The sequence below is a fragment of the Trichosurus vulpecula genome, chromosome 7 (assembly GCF_011100635.1).
Source record: "Trichosurus vulpecula isolate mTriVul1 chromosome 7, mTriVul1.pri, whole genome shotgun sequence".
Classification (NCBI taxonomy): domain Eukaryota; kingdom Metazoa; phylum Chordata; class Mammalia; order Diprotodontia; family Phalangeridae; genus Trichosurus; species Trichosurus vulpecula.
The window spans coordinates 255,098,713-255,111,863 of NC_050579.1; the positions used below are offsets into that span (position 1 = coordinate 255,098,713).

Genomic DNA, 13,151 nt, shown 5'->3' on the forward strand with positions numbered 1-13,151 from the left:
GCAGGATGTAGAGCATCTTCAACATTTTTCAGAGTTGATCAATATTTTGCTTTTATAATTGCCAATGCTGAGAACGCCGCTTCACATAAATACATAGTACAAAATGGCAGAAGTATGTTTAGGGCCATTTTAGAAATTGTTGGAAGTTCTGTCCTAATCCCAAACCAAAATTCATTTACCAGTTTTGCACGTACGGTAAAAACACTGCAATTCATAACATACAATCGTCTTGAATCTGAGCCAAGGTGTTTCTGGCAGTGTTTGTTGGTGTTGTGTGGTGTGATGGCATGAGCAGCGCAAAGTGCACATTGTGTGGTCAGAACCAAGGCTGCAGTGAAGTGCAATGCAACATGGGCAAGCGCTTCCAGGAACAACTTGAATTCATTACATGTTTGATTTTGAATTAATTTTTGGTCACTGCACGTTCAAAAACCTTTTACTGTTGCCAAATTTTTTTGCGACCCCCACATTCAGTTGTGCAACTGGGGTTGCAACTCACAGTTTAAGAAGCTCTGAACTAGAGGAAATCACAAAGATCATTTAGTCTGAACTACTCGTTTTACACATGAAAAACTGAGATTCAAGAAAAATTACTATTAGTTGATTTGCCCAAGGTGATATAGATGCTCTGTGGTAGAGCGAGAATTAAAACCTAGATCTCTATGCCTGAGTCCAGTTCCTTTTTTTTTCAATTGATCTATCTGGTAGTTTTGATCCTATGCAGAAAGGGAACAAGGATGATTATAATCATTTGAGAGTCTTATATAAGTCTTATATATTTTGGAACACACCTGTTTTACATTTCACATCCTCATGCAAAGGAAGTTCTTTTCTTTATGGTGTTGTTCAGTCATTTTCAGTTGTGTCTGACTTCATGACCCCATTTAGGGTTTTCTTGGCAAAGATACTAAAGTGATTTGCTATTTCCTTTTACCACTCATTTTACAGATGAGGAAGCTGAGGCAAACTGAGTGATATGTGCAGGCTTACACATTTAGTGTCTGAGGCCAAATTGAAATCAGGAAAATGAATCTTCTGAATTCCAGGCCTGGCCTCTATCCACTGTGCCACCTAGCTGCTTTTATGGTAGTTTCTTTTTCTGTGGGTTGCTGTTTCCCTCTCATCCAGTCTGTTCCTAAAGCTGGACCAATTGCCAATATCCTGCTGCTTGGGTGCTCTGAAAAGGGGAAGACAAGTTGCTTTTCAAGATTTTACAAAGCCCTGGTACCTAAAAGAAAACAAATGAGAGGTAGCCCCTTCTCAAGTACAGGGTTGCTTCGAACATCATGTTCATAAGAGCAGCAGTTTGAGGAAGGGTATCTCCCTTCTGGTCCTCTGAAGCTCAGAATCATCCTGCTTCATGGTCTTTCTTCTTTGTAATAGCTGCCTCCTATTTATCCCTAAATTGAGAAGAATATATATTAAGGTTATGATGGTGACATTTAAGTTAATTTTGCTTAGTTTGATTTTTTCATTAAATTTGAAGGAGGAAGTGTGGGCACTTGTGAGCAATTGCATTCACATTTTCACTGAAATGACAATTTTTAGCACTATCTCCAGCAGCATTTTACGTAAGCAAAAATAAGAATGTGATTTCTGCTTATTCTGATACCAGAGTGAAATAACTCTGTGACACAAGTGCTTGCACAGCTCTAGTAATAATAGGGAAGTTTTAGTCATGAAGATATTTAAGTCGTAGAACTAGAACCTTGTAAGTAACCACTGCGCTGTGGAAATAGCAATTGATGGTAGAACCAGAGAAAGGAATATTACTGTTTTCTCTTTTCTGTCGGGCTTCCATAGGGAATCTAGAAATGGAGTTTATACTTCTGGCTGTGGCACAAAAAAGCTCTGTGACTTTAGGCAGGTCACTTCATTCAATAACAGTTTTTAGTGCCTTTCATATGCAAACCACTATATTAGGTACTGTGGGAAGAAGAAAAATAATTACTAAATGATCTTCCTCTTCCACGCCCAACCCATACCCCAAAGGAATTCCCACTATGACATACCCTTCTTTCTGAAGACCTCCAGCACGGGTAAACTCATCACATCCCAAGGAGGCTCCTTGCACTTTGTGGTAGCTGTAATCATTAGGAAGCTTCCCCAATAGGCCTAAATTTTCCTCTTTGCAGCTCTCATCCACTGCTTCTGATTCTGCCTACTGGGGACAAAAAGAACAAATCCAATCCCTCTTTCACATGACAGTATTTCAAATACTTAAAAGCAGTTATCATCAACTTTATCTGCTCCAGGCCAAACATCTCTAGTTCCTTTAATCAGTACTTATATGAAATGAACCCGTCACCATCCTGATGGCCTTCTGGGGATATTTTCCATGCTACTAATGTCCTTTATTGACTAAGGCTCCCAGAATTGAACATAGTACTCCAGATAGGGTTTGACCAGTGCAGAGTACAAAGGAACTATTAACTTCCTTTTTCCTGCAAACTATGCCTCGCTTAATGTAGCCCATGAACACATTAGCTTTTTTGGCTGCTAAATTACAGTGCTAACTAAAATTTAGTTTGCAATACATTAAAATCTTAGATTTTTAAATATGACATTTATTGAATTAATAAGCATCTTACCTCCCACCTATCTGTACTAGAGATGGGAAGCAAATTCCGTCTGCTGTCTAGACATGATTCCTTCTGTACTGTATTTAAGAAGTTGATTTTTTGAACCCACATGTAAAATTTTAACTCTAAGGGCTCTCCCCCTCCATGATATCCCATGGCTCTGATAACTGCCGTAGAGAGTTGGAACTCCCCAGAGACAGTAGACTATAAAATATATTGCATTTTTCAGTAGTGCCAAATTATATTTAATATCCTATGCTTTGGCTCTGCTAGTCACTATTAAAGCTAATTCTCACTCATATTTTTTTTTCATCCTCCCTGATTTTACTTCTATAGGTGAATGATTGGCAGAAGGACTGGGTAACATTCTATGCCAGGCACCGAATTCAACCCCAGATAGACATGGTGGAGAAGGAGTCTGGGGATAGAGAAGCAAGAGAACTTTGGTCTCAGCTGCAGGTAAGAGTTATGTAAACTCCTAAGTGCTGCCATTTTAGACTTGTATTCTCTGACAGTACCTGAGTTAAGATAAGATCTTTTTAGTTGTCTCCTCCATAGACATGCCTGCCTTTTGTGTCTGTGGTTCTCCAGAGTAAATGATTAGTTAAATCTAGGCCGGTAGTTCTTTGCTAGAATCCGAAGCTGAGTCTCATGTCATCCCATCATTTGAGTAATGCATAATAATTTTGCTTGAATACTATAAATTGCTTTTTAGAATAAATTCAATTTGTAATCTGCAACTCCTTTGGAAAAAATTCAGCTTAATAGAAAGAAAACCTTCTTTATAATCAGAGCTGCTCAGAGTTCTCCAGCACTAGAAATGTTCAGAGGTGGGGACAAAGCCAAAATGGTGAGAAAACGGACTTGCATGAGCTCTCCCCAAATCCCTCCAAAAACCTGTAAAAAAATGACTAAACAAATTCTAGAGCTACAGAACACACAAAATGACAGAGTGAAACAAGTCTCCAGCCCAAGATGGCCTGGATGGTTGCTGGGATGGGTCTATTGCACTGTGCTGGGAGTGGAGCACAGCCCAGCTTGAGCCGAGTGGGAAGAGACCAGACTGGAGTAGACCAGGTGGAGCAGGCCTCAGGGCATTAAATCACTGAATCACTGAGCTGTGGCAGTTTCCAGACTTCTCAACCCACAAACGCCAAAGACTACTTAGCAGGTCAGTGGGAAAACTGTTGGACCTGGGTGAGAGAAGTGCCTGGTCCAGTGCCCAACCTCGGGGTGGTGGGGTGGCTGCAGCTGTGGCAGTTGCTTCCAGAGCTCCAGGCCCATAGACAGTGGGGAGAATCAGGTGGCTGATCAGAGCAGGAGTACAGGGATCTCTTGGCTGGCACTGTGGTGGCATTTTTATTGCTTTGCCTTGCTTGGTTCTGGTTGGCTGTGCTTGGGGGAGGAGGAGCTTTGGTGTGGCAGAGCTTGTGGTGGCTGTGGAGAGGGAGTCCTCCTGAAAGTTGCACAGCAGAAAGGAGTGCTTGCACCTACAGACCAGAGCACAGGCCAGGAGAGGAGTGTCATACCACCTCAGAGTAGAAGTAGCTCCGTAAACAGCAGTGCAAAACCCCTGAAGCTTGGGACAGAGCACACTCCACTCTGAAAGCAGTCATACCCTGACAAAGAGCTCAAAAATCAAGTGATTGGCTGGGAAAATAATCAGGCAGAGTAAAAGGACTCAGACTGTAGAATCTTTGATAACAAAGAAGATCAAAATATACAGCAAGAAGTCACCAAAGTCAAAGAGCCTACATCAAAAGCCTCCAAGAAAATCTCAGGCCATGGAAGAGCTCAAAAAGGATTTGGAAAAGCAAGTAAGAGAAGTAGAGGAAAAATTGGGAAGAAAAATGAGAGTGATGCAAAAAAATAACAAAAAACATGTCAATGACTTGCTAAAGGAGACCCAAAAAAATACTGAAGAAAATAACACCTTAAAAAAGAGACTAACCCAAATGGCAAAAGAACTCCAAAAAGCCAATGAGGAGAAGAATACCTTAAAAGGCAGAATTAGCCAAATGGAAGAGGAGGTCAAAAAGACCACTGAAGAAAATACTGCCTTAAAAATCAGAATGGAGCATGTGGAAGCCAGTGACTTTATGAGAAATTAAGAAATTATAAAACAGAACCAAAAGAATGAAAAAATGGAAGAAAATGTGAAATATCTCATTGAAAAAAACCACTGAGCTGGAGAATAGATCCAGGAAAGATAATTTAAAAATTATTGGACTCCCTGAAAACCATGATCAAAAAAAGAGCCTAGACATCATCTTTCAAGAAATGATCAAGGAAAACTACCCTGATACTCTAGAACCAAAGAGTAAGATAGAAATGGAAAGAATCCACCAATCGCCTCTTGAAAAAGATTCCAAAAAGAAAACTCCTAGGAATATTGTCGCCAAATTACAGAGTTCCCAGGTCAAGGAGAAAATATCGCAAGCAGCCAGAAAGAAACAGTTTGAGTATTGTGGAAACACAATCAGGATAATACAAGATCTAGCAACTTCTACATTAAGGGATCGAAGGGCTTGCAATATGGTATTCTGGAGGTCAAAGGAACTAGGATTAAAACCAAGAATCACCTGCCCAGCAAAACTGAGTATCATGCTCCAAGGCAAAATATGGATTTTCAATAAAATAGAGGACTTTCAAGCTTTCTCAGTGAAAAGACCAGAGCTGAATAGAAAATTTGACTTTCAAATACAAGAATCAAGAGAAGCATTAAAAGGTAAACAAGAAAGAGAATTCATAAGGGCCTTACTAAAGTTGAACTGTTTTGTTTACATTCCTACATGGAAAGATGATGTGTATAATTCATGAGACCTTTCTCAGTATTAGGGGAGTTGAAGGGAATATAGACAGAGGGCACAGGATGAGTTGAATATGAAGGGATGATATCTAAAAAAATGAAATAAATTTAAGGGGTGAGAGAGGAATATATTGAGAGGAGAGATAGAATGGGGTATATTATCTCACATAAAAGCGGCAAGAAAAAGCAGTTCTGTTGGAAGGGAAGAGGGGGCAGGTGAGGGGAAATGCGTGAATCTTCCTCTCATTGCATCCAACTTGAGGGAATAACATGCACACTCAATTGGGTATCTTACTCCACAGGAAAGTAAAGGGGAGATGATAGAAAGGGGGGCAGATAGGGGGAGGAGGTAATCAAAAGCAAACACTTTTGAAAAGGGACAGGGTCGAGGGAGAAAATTGAATAAAGAGGGACAGGATAAGATGGAAGGAAATATAGTTAACCTTTCACAACATGAGCATTGTGGAAGTGTTTTACATAATGATACATGTGTGATCTATGTCAAATTGCTTGCTTTTCTAGGGAGGGTGGGTGGGATGGAAGGGAAGAGGGGAGAGAATTTGGAACTCAAAAGTTTTAAAAGCAGATGCTTAAAATAATTGTTTTTTGCATACAGCTGGGAAACAAGATATATAGGGAATGGAGCATAGAAATCTATCCTGCCCTACAGGAAAGTAAGGGGAAAGGGGATGGGGGGGAGTGGGGTGAAAGAAGGAAGGGCTGACTGGGGAATGAGGCAATCAGAATATATGCCATCTTGGAATGGTGGGAGGGTAAAAATGGGGAGAAAATTTGTAACTCAAAATCTTGTGGAAATCAATGTTGAAGGCTAAAATATTAAATAAAAAATGATAAACAAAAAAAAAACCAGAGCTGAATAGAAAATTTGACTTTCGAATACAAGAATCAAGAGAAGCATGAAAAGGTAAACAGGAAAGAGAAATCATAAGAGACTTACTAAAGTTGAACTGTTTTGTTTACATTCCTACATGGAAAGATGATATTTGTAACTCATGAGACCTTTCTCAGTATTAGGGTAGTTGAAGGGAATACACATACATACATACATACATACATACATACATATGTATGTATGTATAGACAGAGGGCACAGGGTGAGTTGAATATGAAGGGATGATATCTAAAAAAATAAAATTTAGGGGTGAGAGAGGAATATATTGGGAGGAGAAAGGGAGAGATAGAATGGGGTAAATTATCTCACATAAAAGTGGCAAGAAAAAGTTGTTACAATGGAAGAGAAGAAGGGGTAGATGAAAGGGAATGAGTGAATCTTGCTGTCATTGGATTTGGCTTAAGGAGGGAATGACACACACTCAATACAGGAAAGTAGCGAGGGAGGGGATGGGGGGGATGATAGAAGGGAGGACAGATTGGGGGAGGAGGTAATCAAAAGCAAACACTTTTGAAAGGGGACAAGGTCAAAGGAGAAAATTGAATAAAGGGGGACAGGATAGGATGGAGGGAAATATAGTTAGTCTTTCACAACATGACTATTTTGGAAGTGTTTTGTATAGCAATACATGTATAACCTATATTGAATTGCTTGCCTTGTCAAGGAGGGTGAGTGGGGAGGGAAGAAGGGAGAGAATTTAGAACTCAAAATTTTAAAAACAAATGTAAAAAAAAATTAATACAACTGGGAAATAAGATATACAGGCAATTGGGTATAGAAATCTGTCTTGCCCTACAAGAAAGTAATGGGATAAAGGGAGGGCGGGAGTGGGGTGATAGAAGGGAGGGCAGATTGGGGAAAGGGGCAATCAAAATACATGCCATCTTGGGGTGGGGGGGGATAGAGATGGGGAGAAAATTTGTAACTCAAAATTTTGTGGAAATGAATTTTGAAAACTAAAAACAAATTTTTAAAAAAGCAAAAAAAATTCAGAGGCTAGGTAACCTCCTATTGGGGATATTGTGGAAAGAATTTATGCTTCAAACAAAGATTAGACTGGATGGCCAAAGTTCCTTCCAACTCTGAGATTCTATTATTACTTTAATTGGTGAAACTGGAAAGGTGACAATCACCAACATCTTTTTTTCCCCTCTTTTTCCAGTTGAAGATACCTGGCATGTTTCAAGGCCTGGAAATTGTACCTGCCTTACTCCATGGAGATCTTTGGGGAGGAAATGTTGCAGAGGATGCGTCTGGGCCAATTATTTTTGATCCAGCTTCATTTTATGGCCACTCAGAGTTTGAGCTTGCCATAGCTGGAATGTTTGGGGGCTTTGGCAGTTCTTTTTACTCAGCTTACCACAGCAAAATCCCCAAAGCCCCAGGGTTTGAGAAGCGACTTAAGCTCTATCAGCTCTTTCATTACTTGAATCACTGGAATCATTTTGGATCAGGATATAGAGGATCTTCCCTGAATGTAATGAGGAACCTGATAAAATGAGTGCTCTCTCTTTTAGTGTTCTGGCCTCAGCCCACTTTGGTGATTCAAACATAGTATTATTTCTCTAAGGAGGTATGTAACATTATAGTCAAACATCTAGAGTCTAGGATTTCTCTTGTTCCTGGCCTCCCTTCCCTTGAATACTACCATATCCCCAAAGGAATTGGGTTTTGTTTTTTGTTTTTAACTTTTTCCTGGAATTAGAGTAGCTCAGTATTGAGCTTTTTAATCCAGAAACCACAAACACATACAGTAGCTCATTTATAAGCCATGAAAAATACCTCACAGCTTAGAGAAAAATTTATTTTACAGTTGAACATTTTGCTAGATGCTACAGGATAAACTGTGAAGTAATGGATGGCAGCATTGAGCCATCATGTTACCAAGATAGAAGAGAAAAGGATAGTGATCAAGCTCATTTGAAGTGTGGATAAGAAAGTCTGGTAATAAATAAATGCCCTTGTTTCTTTTTTGATTACTTAAACACATTCCTTTCAGCTTATGTAGTTCTTAGATGAACCCTTCTTGTAGCATGAAGTAGGTTTCCTAACCTTAGCTAGCTGTCTTCCTATAACAGAACATAAGAAGTGGTCAGTTCTTCTTTTTGATCAGATTGGCCTAAGTCTGGAAATGAAAGTCCTTAATTAGAAGCTTCATAACATTCAGGATCACCGAATCTAATGAAAAGAGGTGCAGCAGCCTCTTGTGTTTTCTAATAATAACGTTCTGTTTTTTTCCCCCAGAAAGGTCTCAAATCTCTTTACTGATCCAAGAACTATTTTTCAAATATTAGAAGTCAAGTGTTTCCATTTTGATCGCAGAAATATAGGCTTACGAGCTGAGGAGCATAAAAGTTTGGGAAATGGAACTGTTTCTCAGGCTACTTACAGATCTGAAGCTACTTCAGAGTGCTTTTGGAGGAATATGTTAATTTGTAGTCTGTTACCCTAAGAATTGCAGATCAGAAATGTTATCATAATGAAATTGCTGAGTTGGGTCTAGATTTTACCATGCAAAGGGGCTTCCAGATTACCCAGAGGTGTTTCTTTTTTACTGTTGCTTCCTTTGCTGTATATCCTGAAATGAGCTTTTAAATGCTTTAATGTAGTCCTGGCTAAGTGAAGTAATTTATTTGCTTTTTTATTTACTACATCTTGTCCTCAAATTTTCCTAAGCCTGGTCAGTTATCTTATTTTCATAGAGTCTTGAAACAAATTTAAACTTGCTTCCTTTACTTAGTATTTCAGTGATGTGGTAAATTTAATAAATGCTGTTGATGCTTTTGACCCTTTTGCCATGAGAATTTGAATGAACTTTCAGCTGTTTCAGTGAGTGATATCTGACAATACATCTATTTTTGCTGTTTGTCTTATAATTTGGCTAAATAACAGCTGTAACGTTGTGTGGTAATAAAATAGACAAAGCTTGTTTTCTTAAAAGATCCATTTTGACCTTGTTGCTTTCTTGTTCATATCATTTGTAATTGATTCTTTTCTGTTATTTAAAATTTTAATTTACATCTTTTATTTTTACATCACTTTCATTTCCAAATATATCCCTTTCCCTCTTCCAAATGAACCATCCTTTGTAAGAAGGAGGGAAAAAAGTCAGTCAGAAAAGCCCCCAAAATACTGCAGACAGGTAAGAAATGCAAGTAGAGAAGGGGAATACAGATAAATAGTATAAAAGAATACAAGTGAATAAAGAAGTACTGTGTACTGTGAAGAAATGTACAAATGGTATGAGCTAAAAACAAGTTCAGGAAGAGTTTGGGGAAATCTGTTATTATATGTATAATAGATTATTAAGGGACCCCATTTGCACACTTGCATCCACTCACACAACTTCATCCTTATTTTAGGCCCTTATTACCTTTTGCCTGTGCTACTGATTTGGTACAGGCTCTGGGAACCCCCTTGAACTCTCCTTGAGTCTTCCCACTTGATCTGGTGTTCACCTGAGGCCATAAGGTTTTCATTATCGCTATGTCCAAATTTCTGTTACCCTTAGCCTAGCCTAGCCATCCATTGTCCGTTACCTCCAGATTGCCTCCTGCTACTTCCCGCCCTTGCTCCTATCAAAATCCCATTCTCTTGGTTCCTGGCTTCTGACCTCTAGTCACTCCCATCCCATCAAGACAGATCCTCCCTGGACCCTCCCTCCACTCACCCCAGACTCCTTGACCACCCCTAGCTCCCTCCCACAGTCTTGTTTCCATGAAAGCGCTCAGATTCAGTCTGGCCCACTTGCCAACACAAGTGTCACAGAGTCTACCCAATATGGCGGATCTTTAATAAGCTTTGTTTTTCTTTGGCTGACAGAAGGCTTGAGTCAGATTCATTCAGGCGTGTCACTATTTTGAGGTCCCAGCACCCCTAAACATCAGCACTACTGCAATGCCCTTCTAAATGATCTCCCTGTCTTTAGCTTCTCTATGTTCCAATCCATTTTCTTCAGAGTTGCCAGATACTCCTAAAATTCAAAACCAACCGTGTCACCCCCCCCCAACTATGGGTAGGAGGTAAATTTTTAATCAAACAAAGGATAGAAGTAATTATGAAAAATAAAACAGACCCTTTTGGGTACATGAAACTGAAAAGCTTTCACATGAACAAAATTCATCCATCTGTAAGAGAAGTTGCCTAGGGGAAAATTTTTGTATCAAATCCTTCTGATAAAGGTCTAATATCTCAGGTGTATTGACAGCTAACAAATATATGACCAAAAGCCATTCCCCAATAGATAAATGGTAAAAGAATGTCAACAAGCAGTTCTCAAAAGAATTGCAAATTATTAGCAACCATGTGATAAGTCAAATCACTAATAATAAAAGAAATGTAAATTAAAGCAACTCTTAGGATTCACCTTTAACCCCACAAATTGGCAAATTCCCGTGATAAAAATATGTGAGTAGACAATATTGGAGAAGGGTAAGTCAAAACTCATTAAAGCACCATTGTTGGACTTGTGAATTGGTACGACCATTCTGGAAAGCAATTTGGAATAATGCAAACAAAATGATTATGTCCATCCTTTTTTTTTTTTCTGCAAGTGACTTGCCCAGGGTCACACAGCTAATAAGTGTCAGGGGTGTGTGAGCAACAGAGGAAGGGGTTCTGTTTCCACAGACAAGTACACACTCCATAACAGGATGTAAGTCAGAAATAACTAGTTCCACCAGAGCTGTGACTTAGCAGAACCAGGCTTCTGATTTGAGTAAAAGATCAGAAACCTGTATGTATACTTAACAAGCTGCTAAATATTAATCCACACATACTCTAGGGTGGAGCAAGCTAATTTGAATGCACATGCAATACACGACAGGGGTGGGGGAACACTTCTAGGAGAACAACATGGAATAGGCAGTTCAGGAAGTGGTATTGTATCCAGCCAGTGGGGAACAGGGGAGGGACCTTGTAGTCCAGAATGGGAATTAAAAGTTGGCTGTGCCCAGTGCTTGGAGTGCCTTTTTCTTATGGGTCACCCATCAGACTGAAAATAAAAATCTTTTTTTTTTCTCCTGAATTCACGAATAGCCATGTAGAGTTCTTGGTAAGATGATTGTTTCTCACATTTGTAAGGACAGATTTGAACTCAAGTCCTCCTGATTCCAGGGCTGGTGCTCTATCCACTGTATCACCTAGCTGCCTCATGTGCATACCTTTTGACCTAGAGATTCTGTTGCTAAGCATATACCCCCAAGGAATTCAATGACAAAAAGAAAGGCCCCTTATATACAAAAGTATTTATAGCAGCACTTTTAATGGTATCAAAGAATGGGGGCAGAAGGTAAATGCCTATAGTTGGGTGGAAAGTTACTGAGCTGTAAAAAACTCCATGATGAATACAGAAAAGCATGGAAAGGCTTATATGAAAAGTGAAGTAAACAGAACCAGGAAAACAATATACACAAATGACTGCAACAATGGAAATGAAAAGAAATAACAAAATAACTGCAAGAGATGATTGAATTTTGTTTCTACAGAAATTATATGATGGATAATGTGAGAGATAAAACTAATTGTAATAGAAATCCTTGGAGGATTTTGGCCGCCTGTTAATCAGTGTTTCTAAAAGCAGACTCCTTTTGTTCTAAGAAGGCCTTTTTCCTCTGTATCAAAAACTCGACCAGGTGTGGTTCACCAAAGGTGAGGTCCATTAACCCAGATGCTATCTACTAGATAATGGGACTCTTTCTCATGGATACCCTGGACCAACTCACACTTCAACTCAGAGCTTTTGTCAATTCTCTTAGCAACTAAGAACATGCCTTTCTCAAGCTATGGAGATCAGAAAATGAGCGCAAGGGGTGGGGGTGGAGGGAATTGAAATGTGGAAATGAGAGATGTAAGTAGGGGTATAGATCCACATGGGGGTGGGGTTTAGGTGTTTTCAGATAGGCTGTGAACCCTGAAATGCTGACCAATGGGATGCAGGGAGGGAAATTCAAATCAGGATGGGTTATAAAAGGGCTTTGTAATTGTCCTGAAGTGTACCAGCATCTGCTAGGAGACCCTTTTTCACAAGGGGTCAAAGACCAGGTCACCTGTCTGAAATGACATGAAATAAAAATCTTTTTTTCTAAATTTATTCATGGACAGGTGGAATTCTTGGTAAGATGATTATTTCTCACATAACTGAGTAAGAGAAGATACTTTTCTCTACTACTTTGCAGAAAGTGGAGGTCTCCAGGAGAAAATGTATATAATATCAGACTTTTTTAATATGTTGCTTTAGTTTTGCTAAACTTGGTTTTTTTCTTCCTCTTTGTTTTATTCTTTATTGTCAGAGATAGCTCTCTAGCCAGGGATAAGAGGAAGGATACTGGAGAAAATATAGATAGCATAAAAACAAAAGGTCTCAATAAAAATATTTCAGGAAAAAAATACTGATACATCTGGTCCCAGCAAGTGCAGGGAAGGTCTCAGTCTTCAGAATTGTTCTTTTTTTGCTGGTGGGTGGTGGTGGTAAGGAGATGGGGGTATAGGGTGGCCTTCCCATCCAAAAAAATTTAATCTCTCCTTGCTCCATTGATGAAAACTGAGTTCTAAGGAAATTCCTTAGGTCAAGTCCTGAAATAAACCAAATCCATAAGTGAAGGAAAAGGCATCTTTAATTGAGATAAAGAAGTTTGCAAACTGGGGTCACCAGCAAGTGCAGAGCACAATGGATTTCCCAACCAAGACACTCATGAAAAGGTTTTTTATACTTTTAGGAGGGGAAGAGAAGGAGGCAGTATGAGGTAGCAAGGCCTAGTCACTGAGATGCTAGCTGCCCTTGGCAATCCGAGCAAGGAAAACCACTTCATTCTGACTGTTGTGCCCTTCATGCCATGAATCCCAACAG

At 39.4% G+C, this 13,151-nt stretch overlaps 1 protein-coding gene across 1 annotated transcript in view; it reads left to right on the forward strand.

Moving 5' to 3' along the window:
* LOC118858115 (ketosamine-3-kinase-like) overlaps positions 1 to 9,246 on the forward strand; it is a 37,167-nt gene extending 27,921 nt beyond the window's left edge. Inside the window, exons 5-6 of the mRNA XM_036768567.1 lie at positions 2,919 to 3,041; positions 7,467 to 9,246. Coding sequence (XP_036624462.1) covers positions 2,919 to 3,041; positions 7,467 to 7,805 — 462 coding nt within the window. The 3' untranslated portion in view covers positions 7,806 to 9,246. The remainder of the gene's footprint in view (positions 1 to 2,918; positions 3,042 to 7,466) is intronic.
* The last annotated feature ends 3,905 nt before the right edge of the window (positions 9,247 to 13,151 follow it).